This window comes from Ctenopharyngodon idella, chromosome 1 (genome assembly GCF_019924925.1).
Source record: "Ctenopharyngodon idella isolate HZGC_01 chromosome 1, HZGC01, whole genome shotgun sequence".
NCBI lineage: Eukaryota > Metazoa > Chordata > Actinopteri > Cypriniformes > Xenocyprididae > Ctenopharyngodon > Ctenopharyngodon idella.
Window position 1 is genome coordinate 19,796,624 of NC_067220.1, and position 15,684 is coordinate 19,812,307.

The 15,684-nt window shown below is 36.0% G+C and overlaps 1 protein-coding gene across 3 annotated transcripts in view; it reads right to left on the reverse strand.

The window, feature by feature from the left end:
- The window catches only part of zcchc7 (zinc finger, CCHC domain containing 7), a 56,098-nt gene that overhangs the window by 9,012 nt on the left and 31,402 nt on the right, over positions 1-15,684 (reverse strand). For all 3 annotated transcript variants that reach the window (XM_051888640.1, XM_051888632.1, XM_051888643.1), the window contains exons 3-6: positions 12,575-12,633; positions 12,276-12,413; positions 11,506-11,676; positions 9,023-9,058 (exon numbers count right to left, since the gene is read on the reverse strand). In XM_051888640.1, the coding sequence (XP_051744600.1) occupies positions 9,023-9,058; positions 11,506-11,676; positions 12,276-12,413; positions 12,575-12,633 (404 nt within the window). The remainder of the gene's footprint in view (positions 1-9,022; positions 9,059-11,505; positions 11,677-12,275; positions 12,414-12,574; positions 12,634-15,684) is intronic.

Here is a 15,684-nt window from a genome sequence, read left to right on the forward strand (position 1 = left end):
CTGGACCAAACTAATGCGCATGTGCAGTCCTAAGTGCAAGTCTCAGAACACCGAGTATTTCTATAGCAACCTGGAGCTTCTAACGGCAGCTGCAGTGACCCACTGACTTAACCAAACAGCGATTGGCTCTTTTATTTAGAAGGCGGGACTTATTCTGCCATATTGCGTGTTGCACTTTCTTCCATTCATAGTAATAGGAGTTCACCGTCTTTCTGTACATAAAGTCTTTGGTTATTACCCAGTTATAACTACAATAAGTATATAGTATGTACATGCGAAACAGGACTGTAAAATAAAGCGCTACCCTATCAACAAGCAACCAACATTATATTTATTAAAACCAACTACAAAACAGTTCCCAATCAGGCTGATTTATGGACCGGTTGCAATCATGATAGGTGGGCATTATCGCATTGACTGAGTAATAAGCCAATCATGTGCTATGAAGGAACTGCCTTCCCTCACATGACTTTTTGTCTGTTCCTCCCCTCATGCTTCAGGGTATCTATGAGAAAATAATGCTCAAGAAGCCAAAGAGACGCTGCCTCTCTCTGAAAGCTCATCTGCTGGTGTTGCTGTTGGACAGTGTTACAAAGATGAGTGCTTTGCACAATATTTCTTCTCATATTTCATATTATTTCTTGTTTTATTATTGTACTGTTGATTATTTTCTCATCCAATGTTTTTAAGAAGCACCGCCTCCCTTGCCTCCTCAAAGAAAACGGCTCCCATGCCCACACAATCACACGTTTAAGCAAATAAAACACACATTTACACACACACACACACATTGCATCCTGGCAACAGCACCTCATACCTTGGCTACAGGCGGACACAACCTTAATCCTTAAACCCACATCAAATTCAAACTGTTTCCAGTGTAATCACAATTCAAACATGCACACACAGTGTAAACAGTCTTTGTGTGCTTGGTGGATTAGGGAGAGGTGGGAGATTTGGGGTGCATTTTGCATACGTAATAGAAAACTCTAGAGAACCCCCCAGAAGGACAGGAAAGGGATGGGGGTAAATAGAAATAATGAGAAGATATTCACCATTTTCATCCAGAAATGCATTCAATATATGACACTCCACAAAAACACAATGATTAATGAAGAGTATGGATTAAGAAACTTAAGAAACCATAAATTACCTATGCCTCTTTAGAGTGAGTGTATGAGAGAGAAAAAGAGAGAGAGAGAGGAAGAGGAAGCTGAACGGAATCAGATATGGGATCAATTTGCTAGAGGAAGAGGGATCCAGAACCTAAATAAATAAAACACTAAAATCAATCATTTCAAATGCTAAGTAAATTTGGGCATAACAACATTATAATGTACAGTTCAAAAAAATGGATATTTAAAGATTTGCTAAAGTTTACATTTAAAAGTATTATTAAATCATTATTCAATCAAGTTTTTAAAGCTTTAAACTTTAAGTGAATGTTAGCTCTAAGGTAATGAAAATCTAAGGTAATTTTTTTAATTAACTGGACATAACTTAATGAAATTGTCTTTGGAAATTGGGTAGTGGATTTCTAGTTCCCAGCATTCTTTGCATAGGACTGGATTAGGAGAATAAATGTTGAAATTAAGCCTTATTTTATTTGGGTTTTAGTGAAGGGAAAGACCGGTTAGTGTTTAATGCTGTTATATTTTACATTTACAAGAGTATCTGTTATGTTGAAGTTTTTGTGGTAATCATTGTGTTGAAGAGTAGATGACATGGTAAACACCACATTGACTCTGTTAGTGATGACTGCGCTAATGCCAATGTCAAGTAATATCTTACTTGTTCAAAAATATACATGCTAAATAAGTTACATTAAACATGTGCTATGATATCTGTGGATTTTTACTGAGATTAATTGGTTCCCAGCCTACAACTCAAGTATTTGGAGCGACTTTTTTGTTTGTTTGTTTGCGTTACAAATTATTATATTATTCTAACTCAATTTAGTTTGTTGGTTGAACAATTTTATTCGAAGTTGTCACAACTCAATTTTATGCATTTTTTTCTTTTTTTTTTGTTGAGCCAACACATTTTTTAGAATATAACCTCCAATATTCCACTTGCAATAGTCTATATCATGTCAGGTTTTGTTATGGCATGTACATACTCACTGGCACAATATTTTTAATATGGCATAGAGGTGGCCTAAATGTACATACACAGAATGCTCAAATGTTGATTGTTGATTCTCCTGCACAGCAGACAGAAAACAAGACGTGTGATGATTGACATGACAGAGCTGCAGTAGCTCAGCAGAGCCTTTTCCATGCAGGTCAACTGCTTTCCTGTGATGTGATTTACAAACAGTGCTTTGAAGAAAAGGTGTACAGTGTGCCACTGTATATACGCAAATGTATTTGTACAGTGCCAGTGATGGTCTACTTGGGCTAAAATAAGGGACTTTTTTTTTTTTTTTTTTTTATAGCCGTCTCACCGGTGTTCAGGAAAAGAAAACATTTCCAATAAGCTAAATTTTTCTTGTGTTTGTGAGCAAAATCTGTTTTTCACAGATTTTTCCGAAATCATGAATGAATAAAAATGGTCTTCCATTTTTGTCTACATTTAGAAAAAACTTTAAAAAACCAACTCAAACCACACACCTCCACAGAATATGTTAAGCCAAACTGTTTTATGTATAATATTATTAGAAACTGAACAATTAGTCTTCATTTTTTGGCTATTTACATGAACCTAATGTAAGTTATCTGGAAGCGCTATGTCAACCCACCTGTTAACATCCACTTTTTCACGTTTGTTTCACGCCAAAATATTCCATAAATGAAAAGATGCAAAGAAAAGCTATGAAGGACGCTCTGACCCATTTCTGGTCTCAGCTGCAGACCGTTTACTCTCCTGTCTCTCTCAGTTCAGTAAGAAGTGTGTATACATAGAGGCGAGAGAGGCTAACAGATAAACATTTTTCTATTTTCATGCCAGCTCCTCTTGCTTTTGTAATTCAAATGCAGACACAGGAAACTGGCAGCCAAGAGGCACACACACTCTTACACGGATGTGCGGCCATACACACACACCTTGTAATGCTATCGACCCCTGGCCTGTCATGCAATGCCACACACATCGGTCTCTCTGTGCCTGCCTTCCAACTGATAACCAGAAGCCATCGTCCAAACCAGCGGAGGAGTGAGAGACCGTATGTGGGTTTGTGAGTTTAAGAGAGAGACAGAAACAGTAAACGGGAGCGTAAGCACTGTGTTTGTATTCGCGATTGAGGAGTTTGCATCTAAAGAGGTCATAATATCAAGATTTCCTGCACTGATTCTCACTAAACTGCTCAAGGAAAATGTCTAGTTCATATATCACTCCAAAAGTCAAAAGAAAGACGACACTATATTTTGCTTAAATTAAGATTTCTGCATCATGACATTGTCATATAATTATCAAAATAGACAATCGGAGATGTGGCGTCGATTTTGAATCTGCTTGGGTCTTTCCCAATCCCACACCCCTCTTCTTCCCAATATTACCAGTTGCATTTTCAATTTTCTACTTGATAAAAGGCAGAAACAGCTGGAATTAAATAATTTGTTTATAAAGAAAGTCTTTAGCTTATCTGAGTTTCTATGAGTGGAACACATGAGCCAGAAGAAAAAGGAAGAGACAAGAAAGAACAAGAAAACACTTCCCTAAAGAAGCCACACAAAGAGATGAAGGAATGAGATGACAAAGTGAAAAGCACAATACTGCTACAAAACAAATGTCTACTGAAGCATTTTGAAGTTTTTCCCCCAGGTGGCGACATCACACAACATAGCATGATGACACTTATGAATCACAGTGGTCAGTTTATCAACAGAAAAGCAATATACAAAATAATAATAACTAGAATGTACATTTCCTGAAGAAAATGTGAATGGTGCTTGCAGTGGCAAAACTCGGCACTCAATAATAATGTGAAAAATATTAAAGTTAGATTAAAAGGGGGACTAAATTTCATTAAATTTGTAATAAATTTTAGCTGCATTCACAATTCACACATGTACACATTAATACTTCTTTTCCACAAGGATGCATTAAACTGACCAAAGAGTGAAAGTAAAGCCTGAAATGTTACAAAAAAAATGTATCCAAATGATGAAAAAAATTCTGTTGTTTTGAATGTTCTATTAGCCAAAAAAGCATGCAAAAAAACAAACCAAAAAAAAAAAAAAAAAACATTCACAGTTTCCACAAAAGTATTATGCAGCCCAACTGTGTTCAACTTTGATAATAATAATAAAGATTCTTGAGCAGCAAATCAGCATATAAGAATGATTTCTGAAGGATCATGTGACACTGAAGACTGGAATATAATGGCTGCTGAAAATTCAGCTTTGCCATCACAGGAATAAATTACATCGTAAATATATTCAAATAGAAAATATAACATTTCACGATATTACTGTTTTACTGTATTTATGATCAATTAAATGCAGCCTTGGTGAGCATAAGAGACTTCTTGCAAAAATATAAAAGAATCTTACAGACCGCAAAACTAAATCCTCAATTCAAGCTCATAAGCACACATCCATATTTATTTCTCAATTAATTTAAACTGTTCTTCTCCTGAACTCATGTCTTTTGCAGATGGTTCCACACAGGAATCATAGACTCTTAAAAAGCTCAGCAGCATAACATCAACGTGAGAAAGAACAGCTTTATCTGAGCGCTGTGCTTTGACATTTTCACTGAGCTGTTCCCTTGGGAGTCTAATCAATATAAATACTCTAAAATAAACTTTGTCAAATCCTTCTCCACATCTTATGGACAGTGTTCCTCTTCACTATAGGAGAGAAGTCGTCTCACAATTTACAAAAATGTCAGCACACACATTCATAAACTTTTTTACCTGGCAATCAGTAGGGACCTTCATAAGTGTTTATGATATTGTGATCCCTAGATATGACTTGGCCCTCCTTCAATTTAAGTCTATTTGTTTCGCCCATTTTATACCAGGCAAAAACCTTATTAAAAAAAAAAAAAAAAAAAAAAAAAAAAAAAAAAAAAAAAATCACTTAGAAAAGATATAAAAGCATACCAATATTATTAAATAAAAACTATTTTCTGGGGACATTTTACAGCCATATTTGTTATTGAAATATGGCTATTTCACAAAAACATGCACATAAGCCAAGAACAATGTTCCACTGCTGTAGTACCTAATCTATATCAGTAGATGGTGCTGTATGTCTATCACACCAACACGTATACATCTATGTAGACATTTACAAACTATATACAGTATTTGCTTCCTGTTTAAACATTTGAACAGGCTGATTCCAGACCTTTCTATCTCCTGATGGCATAAGGTGTAACTAAATGTACAACATATCTGCAAAAAAATCCTCTATAGTGAATAAGAAGTATTAAATGTTCATTATAAGTTTTTCAGAGCATTTCTAGCTCTGTCTTGCAGTGTCAAAATTACTGAATGAACTTCAGAAATCTTCGTATCATCTCTGATGACAGCAAAACTTTTTATTTATTGTTTGCCGCTGACTTTTCGCTTTAAAAGAATAAGTTGCATGGCACAAATTGATCACTTTGAATACAAAAACTTTATATTCCTCATACATTTCACTTATGCTAATGGTTCAATTAAATTTCATTACAGTGTAAAGGATTACTAGGCTGATCAGTTTGTGGAAAGGGGGGGATTTTAAAAAGAAGTTTTAAAAATGGTAATTGCTCATCCTCTTAAAAGGTTTGGAATCCATATCCCCGTCAGACCAGTAATATCTGAGCTAGAGAATAAAAGCTATGTAGTGTGCTACTAAATACACCTAGCCTTCACAAAAAATGCATCCAGTTGTGCGTGTGTACAGAACATGCTTAAAACTGGATTTTAGAGAGCATGAAGGACATTTGATTTGAGGGGAATGTGATGTCCTTACCATGTGATGACCATATTATATAATAATGCAGCCTAAAAGTTTGAATAGAAGATTGAATAAAAGAATAAATAGAAGAACAGGATCATCGCACCAAACAGCACATTTGTCACAGACGTCACATTTTCTTTGTAAAACTTTCACTCTTTGCATAGCTTATGTGAACACTCGCACTTCTCTCTGTCGGTCTCCTTTGGGTTTTGTGGCAAACTTAGTAGAGTTGAGTGGTTGTTTGTTAGTGAAGACAGGTGCAGGCCTCATCCACACACACACACACACACACACACACACACACACACACACACATACACACACACATATATATATATATATATACACACAGTATAAACAGACCCAGTAGAAAGGGACTGGTCTGACAGAATGCCTTTTCACACCTGACTGGGCCTAGCATAGGGCGACAGGCCAGAGCTCCCAAAGCACGACACACACACACACACACACACACACACACACACACACACACACACACACACACACACACACACACACACACAGGGGTATCTGTACTGTATTTAACTTTGAGCCCTCTAGACTCCAGGATAGTTTAAAGGCCTTAAAGACCGTCTGTTGAGGGTGACTCAATTTAAGTACCTACACACACAAACAGAACCAGGGCAGGACCCAGAGGATGAAAGTAATGCACAAGCAGATGGACTCAGCCCAGCAGAACCAAGTGGACCTGTAGGAAACCATCTCACGCTATTTTACACCACTATAAAGCCCACAGACTCGGACGACAGTCCACATATGTTGTCCACGCAAACAGCAATTCACTGTGATGGCAAAAGGCCTTTTGGTCTAGACAGAACTAACATTTTGTTGTATTATTTATTGTATTATTAATTATTTGAATTATACAACTGTAAAATCTTTAATACAGGATTCAAACTGTGTAAAACAACTTTCTTTCTTCCTTTCTTTCTTTCTGTTGATTTATTTATTTATTAGGTGTTTATCATCTGATTTTTGATTCAGATTTCACAATGGATATCAAGTGTATCAAAATCGTACCTACACAATATAAAAGTATCTTAATTAATCTAACGAAGGGCAAATTAATACTTAATACAATTTAGACATTAAAATGCATTAATATTAACAAACATAAGCCTATTAACATGGAAAATTCTTAACACAGGCTGAATATTAAAATGCTTATTATAAAATTTTATATATTACATTTAATTTATTAAAATAATTTATTATATATTATTAACATGACATAGGCTGAATACAGTATATTATAAAATAAAAGTGAACTATAATACAAAAAAATGTAAAAAAAAATGTTAAAAAAAAAAAATCTTGTTAATTAGTTTTCATACATATATATATATATATATTACACACACACACACACACACACACACACACACACACACACACACACATACATACAGTCAAAACAAAAATTATTTAGACGTTTTTGATATTTTTGATATATTTTTACTAGTGGGTGCAGGACACTATAGTTCATTTATGTAAGTGAGGATAGCAAAATAAAGTAAACTGTGACATATTATACCCAAAAATTCTTCATACAGTGGACTACCAGTAAAATTGATAAAAATTTGGAACCAAAGATTATTCAGACACTTTGACATAATTAATAAGATTAATTTTTCCTGACAGTTTAACTCTGAGATCTTGTCATATTTTATTACCATTTTTTTTAAACTATAATGAATAAACTGTAATAATGAATGAAATGTTCAAGGTGTCTGAATAAATTTTGGTTTGATTGTGTGTCTGTATATATAAAATTAATTTTTTTATATACGCACATTTCAATTGTGAATTTGGGTTTTATTGTAAGAAATTATTTTCATTTTTGAAATTATTTTCATTTTTTATTTTAAATGTTACTTAACAACAACTAGCATTAATTTTCCACAGTTTTATTGTATAAAAAATAACTAATAGCTATGGTACTTTGGCAGAAACAACAGATACCAGGATACGCTTTTCAAGGAGGGATAATAATATCAGTTTCCTTCTTTGTGCTCTGAACTCAATCAGTACAAACTCAGAAAAAACTCCTTTTATTCAACACTGAAGAACAAAACCATAAATCTGAGAAACGGTGAAAGTGAGAACGATTTTTTAAGACTTTTAACCCTCCACGCAGCTCTTTGACAGCCCTAGAGGCAACATTTTCTTTTCATCCCATCTTTCTATTTTTCTCTCTCTCCACTCTGCCACCCAACGCACCAGGCTAGCGCTAACGATCTGGCCTTTTCATTAGGCAGGCTAGCTAATTAGACTGTGTGTGTGTGTGACGGGTCGAGTGACTGCTCGGCGCAGCGCGATGCTGGCAGCCCATTTCATGCTTTATCACGTCTTTTAATTGACAAACAACCTGCTCTTTTCTCTTAGGCTGAGGTCTATATTCCAGGAGTCTGCGCGGATGTGTGTGCGTGTGCAGATGTTCCAGTGCGCCCCTTGACGTTTAGCTGTGTGTGTGACTGTCACATGCCTTCTCACCCTGGTGGATCTTTGGGGAGAAAATGCTCACTGAGTTTGCCAATTAACCACTTTCAGATTGTTCTGTGACAAAACGCATACACACAGATGCAAATACTGCGAAATGCACACAGCGACTCAATAAAACTCGTGTAAACAAATCGTGTCATTTTAAGGAGTCTCAAATTCGCATTCAAATATTAAATTACATTTTAAAATTCAGTGTATTAAGTAACTTTATACACTTCAACACAAAGCTAGTTATTAAAGCAGCCCTTTGTGGCGAATGAAAGCTGATCTCTCCTCCGCTTAGACACACCATCAGGAGTCCACCATTTATCCACATTCACACAAAGCCAAAACCAGCAGGAGTCTTTTCTCTGCAAGCCACAATCATAACTATTAGTGCTAATGATGAATATGTGTGTTTATATACATGTGAGGGTTTATTACACACAAATATGCTTTGACTTTACTTTTGTCACAAAGGACTCCAGTCATTTTCTTAATTCAGATGCTTAACACAGTCAGTCACCTGGAATTCCCTCAGGCATATTCTGTATGCATTCGAGGTGTTTGCATAAGTTGTCTTCACATTTTAAATGAGAGACATAGAAAGACATAGAAACAAATCTTACCGTAAGGTGGTACTGTCTCCAGATTTCTGGACAGGCCTGTTGAAAACAAAAAGTCATTGTAAAAACACAATGTTTACATAAAATGAGAGTCCGTAGATTCAGAAACACAAACAAAAATAATCACACAGATGTTTATGACAATTCCACAAAATCCAGGAGTACTTCAGACATCCATCAGAACATGAAGTTGAGACCTTCCTCTTTTCTTTTTATCTGTTTATGTTCGTTTTTGATCAGCTATACATTTCCGAGCATTGTTTCATTGTCTTTGATTAAATGTACTGCAGAAGCTAAATGATTAAAAAACTTTTAGGGTCTATTAGGAAACTAGTCATGAACTGGTTGATGTTTATGGAAGGACTGATGGAATTGAAAACCAGTTGATGAATGTAAATTTTTAAATATTACATGAAAATGAAATCCAGCAAAACAAGAGAAGATGACAGAGATGAGAAGATGTGGACATGAAAGGAGATGGGGAAATGAAAGAAAAGGCAAAACAATGAGAGAAGAGAAGAGAAGAGAAGAGAAGAGAAGAGAAGAGAAGAGAAGAGGGAAAAGAAAATGGAAATGGAAAAGAGAAAATGAAAGGAACTAAGAAGAAGAAGAACAGAGAAAAAGAAAATGCAACAAGATACAGGAAAACAAAATGGAACAGGAAAACGGAGAAAATAGAACTGGAAAAAGAGGGGAAAAGGAAGTGGAAAAAGACAATAGAACAGGAGAAAGCAAAAGAAAAAATGAAGAGGAAAAATAAACTGAAAAGGAAAGGACAATTGTAGGAGAAGAAAGAGGTGCGGTGCTGACAGCTCAAGTCATCTTAACAGACACTGAGCGAGGGTGGTTAGCGCATTTGCCCTGTAAGCTTCCTACATTTCTCTGAAAATTGAAAGTGCCGAGGGCACAGCAGCCAGACTCATTTATACAGTTAGCTTTTCATTTAACCCCACCTGAGAACCGAGCAGAGAGGGAAGCAGAGGCTGTAGGGTTACCCTGCTGAGGGTATTGAAGGAAACATTCAGAATCTTTAAGAATCTGCTTTCCTTTCCCTCGCTCGCTGTGACAAGATGATACAGCAATAAAGCTATTAAAAACATATTTCCATACTGCCAGATACTAAAACCAGGATCTGTTCTACTGTTGTTTTAGACTTGACCATGAGAAAAGGGTAAAAAAAAAAAGGTTTTAATAAAAAAATAACAACTTAAAAACAAAAAATATGTTTGAGTAATAAAGTAATAGGGAGAACAAAAATTAAAATTCAAAAAATTGTCTCCTATAGGAAAGGCCTTTATAATGGAAATATTCTTACAGTCATGAAACTAAAATTGGAAATGAATATTTTTGAGTTGCACACAATAAATACAAATCTGGCAAACGATCTGGGTTCAGACTGCTCAACATTTACATATCCCAAACATGTAAAAAAAAATGTGTAAATTTAAAAAAACCACAAAAAAAACCACTGGTGTTTCATTATGAAGAAGTATGTTACAGCAAGCCCAAAACTGGAAAGTAAATGGACCGGCTGATATTTGTCAACTCAAAGTTCATTAACAAATGCTACATAGCAGTTTTTGGGACTGGTGTAATTATAGATTATAAGCATAATTAAAAGTCATGTTGTGCTGGCGGCTGAAGAATTGTTTGTTCAGTTAACCAGTAAGATCAACTTAGCTCTGCATTCCATATTTACCGTATATTCTAGATTCATCAACAACTAGAAGTCTTACAGGGATGATTGTGATCATGTGACGTGAGAACTTAGCGAGTTTAGATAATCAGAACGACTTCTTACTTTGACTAATAGAATGCAGCAGAATATCTTGCAGCAGGATTGTTTAACTGCACCCGAATCCTAAATGTGTTTGTTTGTCATGTTATGCATGAATGGGGCCAATTCCGTTTCAATTAAAACTATGCCAAAATTATATTAAAACTGTTTCCAAATCACAAGACAACAGAAGATGAACAAACTTAACTAGCTTTTACGGGGAGGGAATGTGTTCTTGCATTAAAAAAAAAAACACGAAAGAGAATACAGGGGTCTTTGTAAAAATTCAATGCTCATGGCGTGAGATGCTTAAAAAACACAAGCAAGACGCAATGGTCAGAGATGTCCATCCGCATGCAAGAAAAAAACTAGTCCACTGCACTAACTGCAATGACCCTGACCCATCCCCTAGTTATAAAATATGATTCCAGTCTTTGTTTTAACAAGCTATATATTTTTCTCTTTCATCTCTCTTGTTGTTTCTAAAAGTCACTTGTTTCTCTTCCTCCCCCATTTCTATCTCTCTCAGTGGGGTTGTTGTTGGGGGTGACGAGTGGAGCGTGTGTCCCACTCACAGCCTGTGAAGCGTCTGTCTTAATGAGAGAAAGAATGGCCCAAGAGATAGATACACACACAAACAAAAAAGTAACACACAATGCAACACATTACACTCCAAAACAAACACACACTCCCACAGAGAACTACTCACGTCAATGAAGTGTCCAGTCATGCCACAGCGGTGGCAGCATTTATGCCAGTAAGCTTTCTCCAGACAGTCGTCATAGGTGTGGCCGGGCAGCAAGCAGTTAGAACAGTGACGGTTCGGACAGGTCCTCAGTAAGTGTCCCTGAAGCCCACATAATGAGCAGCATGGCATCTTCTGCTCATAAACACACACACAGTCACAACAAGGACAACCCTGACACTTAGTGACAGCTGCCTAAATAAAAACACTATTAAGTTGATAGAAGACACTGTTCTTAATATATTAAAACTAGAAAACTTTTTTTTTTTTTTTTTAAGAATTTTCTATTTTCTTATGCATGATATGCATTTATTATTTGATAAAAATGCAGTAAAACAGTAATATTATGAAATATTATTACAATTTAAAATACCTATTTTCAATTTAAATATATTTTAAAATGTAATTCCTATATTTGACAATCCAGTAAATAAAACAATTATATATTGTCAAAATATGTAAATGTTTAACATGTCACACAAAAAATTTGACCCAAAATGCCTTTATTGTGACCTATAAAGTGTAACATTATCCAACTGTCTGACAAGCTTGATACTGATTGGTCAATCGCAGCATTTTGAGACAGTGGCTAAACTGTATAGTTGACAGTTTTTTGGCTAATCCGGTACTATATGTGTCAGCACATTCGTTGAGTGAAAATGAGAGGATTTGGACCTTTGCTGTGGGGCAGGTGACTGTAGTATAGTCAGAGTGAAGAGTGGATAATGATGTACCTTTGGTGTGGGGCAGTTTTTGGAGAGATGGCCGGTCTTTCTGCAGTTGTGACACGTGACGGATTTTTCAACGTAGTAACGGTTTGAGAGGCGGTTTGAAACACCCCTCATGCCAGCCCGTTTATTATAGATCTGAGCCTACACACACACACACACGCGCACACAAAATGGTAATCACCTCCTATGAAAGACAATCCTTAAAAACAACATTTTCTGTTTTAAAATGTAACTGTAAAATTATGTTATAAAATACAGTATCGTCTATTTATTAAAGATTTGACAAAAAAAAGTAACATTACCCATTTATCCTTTTCTGATACAACCCAGTTCTGTATATCCCCTCCATCATTTGCATGTTCTACAAAAAAAGATCAGTACATGAGAAAAACAAACTGAAACCATCAACATGGAATTAGATAAAACTTCAATAAGACATTGTTCACGATTATGTGTGTGTGTGTCTATAGTACAAGAGGCCCACTCCCCTAATTTGACCTTTTTTTTTTTTTAAGATCATTCTCAAGAGACAGAGACAGTTACTACAGCAATACACAGCTGCACGTCAACACACACAGCATTAAAATACGCCACACACACACACACACACACACACACACACACACACACACACACACGTTTGTTTCACTATATTAGTGAGGACACTGCCTAGACGTCCATTGATTTTATATCAGGTTAATGATATTTTCTATGGCCTAATCCAACCCCTACCCCTAAACATAACCCTCACAGAAACATGCGCAAAACACTAGATTTAAATAAAAATATGTTTTGCCTGATTTATAAGCCTTTTTAACTATTGAGGACCAGTAAAATGTCAAGATAGTTGTCATAATATTTAACTACATAAGTGAGGACATTTGGCCCTCACAAGTATAGCCAAATATATAACGCCATAAAAAAGAAAAAGAAAAAACTCCATTGAGTCTTAAGTAATGAAAATAAACAAAACAACTCTCTGAGAACTGACTAGAGCTGACAAGAGTCATCAAACTTCTGATGCTAGTTTAGCATGTCACATTAAACTGTACTGAAAAAATGATACTGATTCATGAAACAAAATTCATATTCACATTTCACAGACAAAAAGAAATGTTCAGAGGCACACACACAATTACATATATATGTACATATATGCAAACTAATAAATATTGTTACGAAAACAAACCTCATATGTTCATTAACTTGTGTGTGTGCATTTTAAATCTACGCATATAACACGTCGCAACAATGCCCCCAAAACATCCCTGAGGACCCCAAGTACAATAAACAGGAAACATTTCCTTTAATCCTGATGCCCCCCTTCTGTCTCTCTCTCAGACACACACACACACACACCTCCGTGTCTCTACGTGGGGGAAATGCCTCGTCAGTCACGGCCCAGCAATCACACAAAGCCAGAGAAAGGAGGACCTCACTATGGTAATCCTGCCAGGCCTATTCACAATGACAAACACACACACCAAAGATACTATGATGTACTTCTCATATGAATATTAGGAATATTTTCATAAATCCACCTAGTTTTAACATCAAATCACCTTTATACACTTAAATAAAACAGTGTGTGGAGTTTTCCAACTGGCATCTACACAAATTATACACCACCACCAGAGGGGGCACTATAGAGTAAGCCATAATCAACATTACAAAAAAACCTTACGCTTACCATACTGCGAGACCGAGATGGAGGGATGAAAAGTGGAGCAAGGGAGGGGGGAATAGTGGAATAGCGACAGATGCTACTTGTACGTCTCATAGGTATGCTAATTAACATAGAACCAACAAATAAAAATAAGAGGTGTGCGCACAGGGTGCAACTTCATCAGTGTGTGTGTTTTAATGAATTCCAGCTGACTAATAGTCTGAGAGAGAAGAAAGCTGGCGTGCGCCCGGCCACCATCGTTGGGTCCATGGAGAACAAAACGGATGTGTAGGAGAAACTAATTAACCATGAACACAAGCTCCCATTAGAGAGAAAGAGACTGAGATACTATTCTGACTTTAAGAGTACTCTGTGTGTAGGGAGCAGGCCATGTGAAGGCGTATCTCAAAACACAAACTGTCTGGGACTCTCTGAGTGTTTCCTCTTACAGCTGAATCACAGTCCTGAACTAAACTGCTACTAAAACTTGCTAATGGGATCCTCCTTGGAAAATTAATTTAGCCAGTTCTAAAGTGAACATAAAGCCACAAAGAATACCATAGTGAATATAAACTACCATTGTTAAGATTTTTTTAAATATTTGTGACCGAAGTCTCTTATGGCAGAATTTATTTGATTAAAATACAGTAAAAACATTAATTTTATTTAAAATATTTGCTTTCTATTTTAATGTATTTTCAAATGTAATCTATTCCTGTGACGGCAAAGCTGAATTTTCGGCATCATTATTCCAGTCTTCAGTGTCACATGATCCTTCAGAAATCATTCTAATATGCTGATTTGGTGCTCAAGAAACATTTCTTTTTATTATTAATGTTGTAAACAGTTGTTCTGGAAATCATGATACATTTGTTTTCAGGATTCTCTGATGAATAGAAAGTTCAAGAGGACACCTTTAATTTAAAACAGATTTTTTCGGGAAAACTGGTAACATTAAAATTATCTGTCACTGTTAATGCATTTAATGTGTCCTCGCTGAATAAAAGTTTAATTTATTTAAAAAATAAACTATTTCACAAATAATTACAAAGAAGTGGCATATAACATTGAATTAAATGCGAAATTTGAAGTAGAATTTTTGAATTAGAATTTCTTGTAAAATGTACTCCAACAATCTTGTTAACTTTATTTATTATTATTATTTTTTTTTTTACAGTGTGTATTGCAATTTGTTAAAACATTCATTAAATGTGCGCAGAAACACAGATGGTTCATCATATATTAATGACATGAAAGTGGTGTGTAGTGGTTAAAGATTTGGCAGGTTGTAGGTTCAAACTCCATGTGATCCAAGGCCAATTGGTATTGTCAAGTCACTTTCCTGTAGGGTGCCCAAACTCAGTCCTAAAAGGCCACTGTCCTGCAGAGTGTAGCTCCAACTTGCCTCAACACAGCTGCCTGGAAGTTTCTAGTATGCCTAGTAAGACCTTGATTATCTGGCTCAGGTGTGTTTAATTGGGGTTGGAACTAAACTTTGCAGGACAGTGGCCCTCCAGGAGCAGGATTGGACACCCCTGCTTTAGAGCCACATGGCATTTAGGTCCAGGTGATTGGCTCAAAACAGCCTGGTAGCAGATCTGAGCACCCATGTGCCAGCAAATATGGCAGATTTGAAATTGCATACTTCTAGGGTATCTTGTGGCAGCCGACCACAGGCTGATCTGTGAAATGCAATCATTGCAGTTTCACACAGCCAGACGTTTGACTATGGTATAAAGTTCGGTC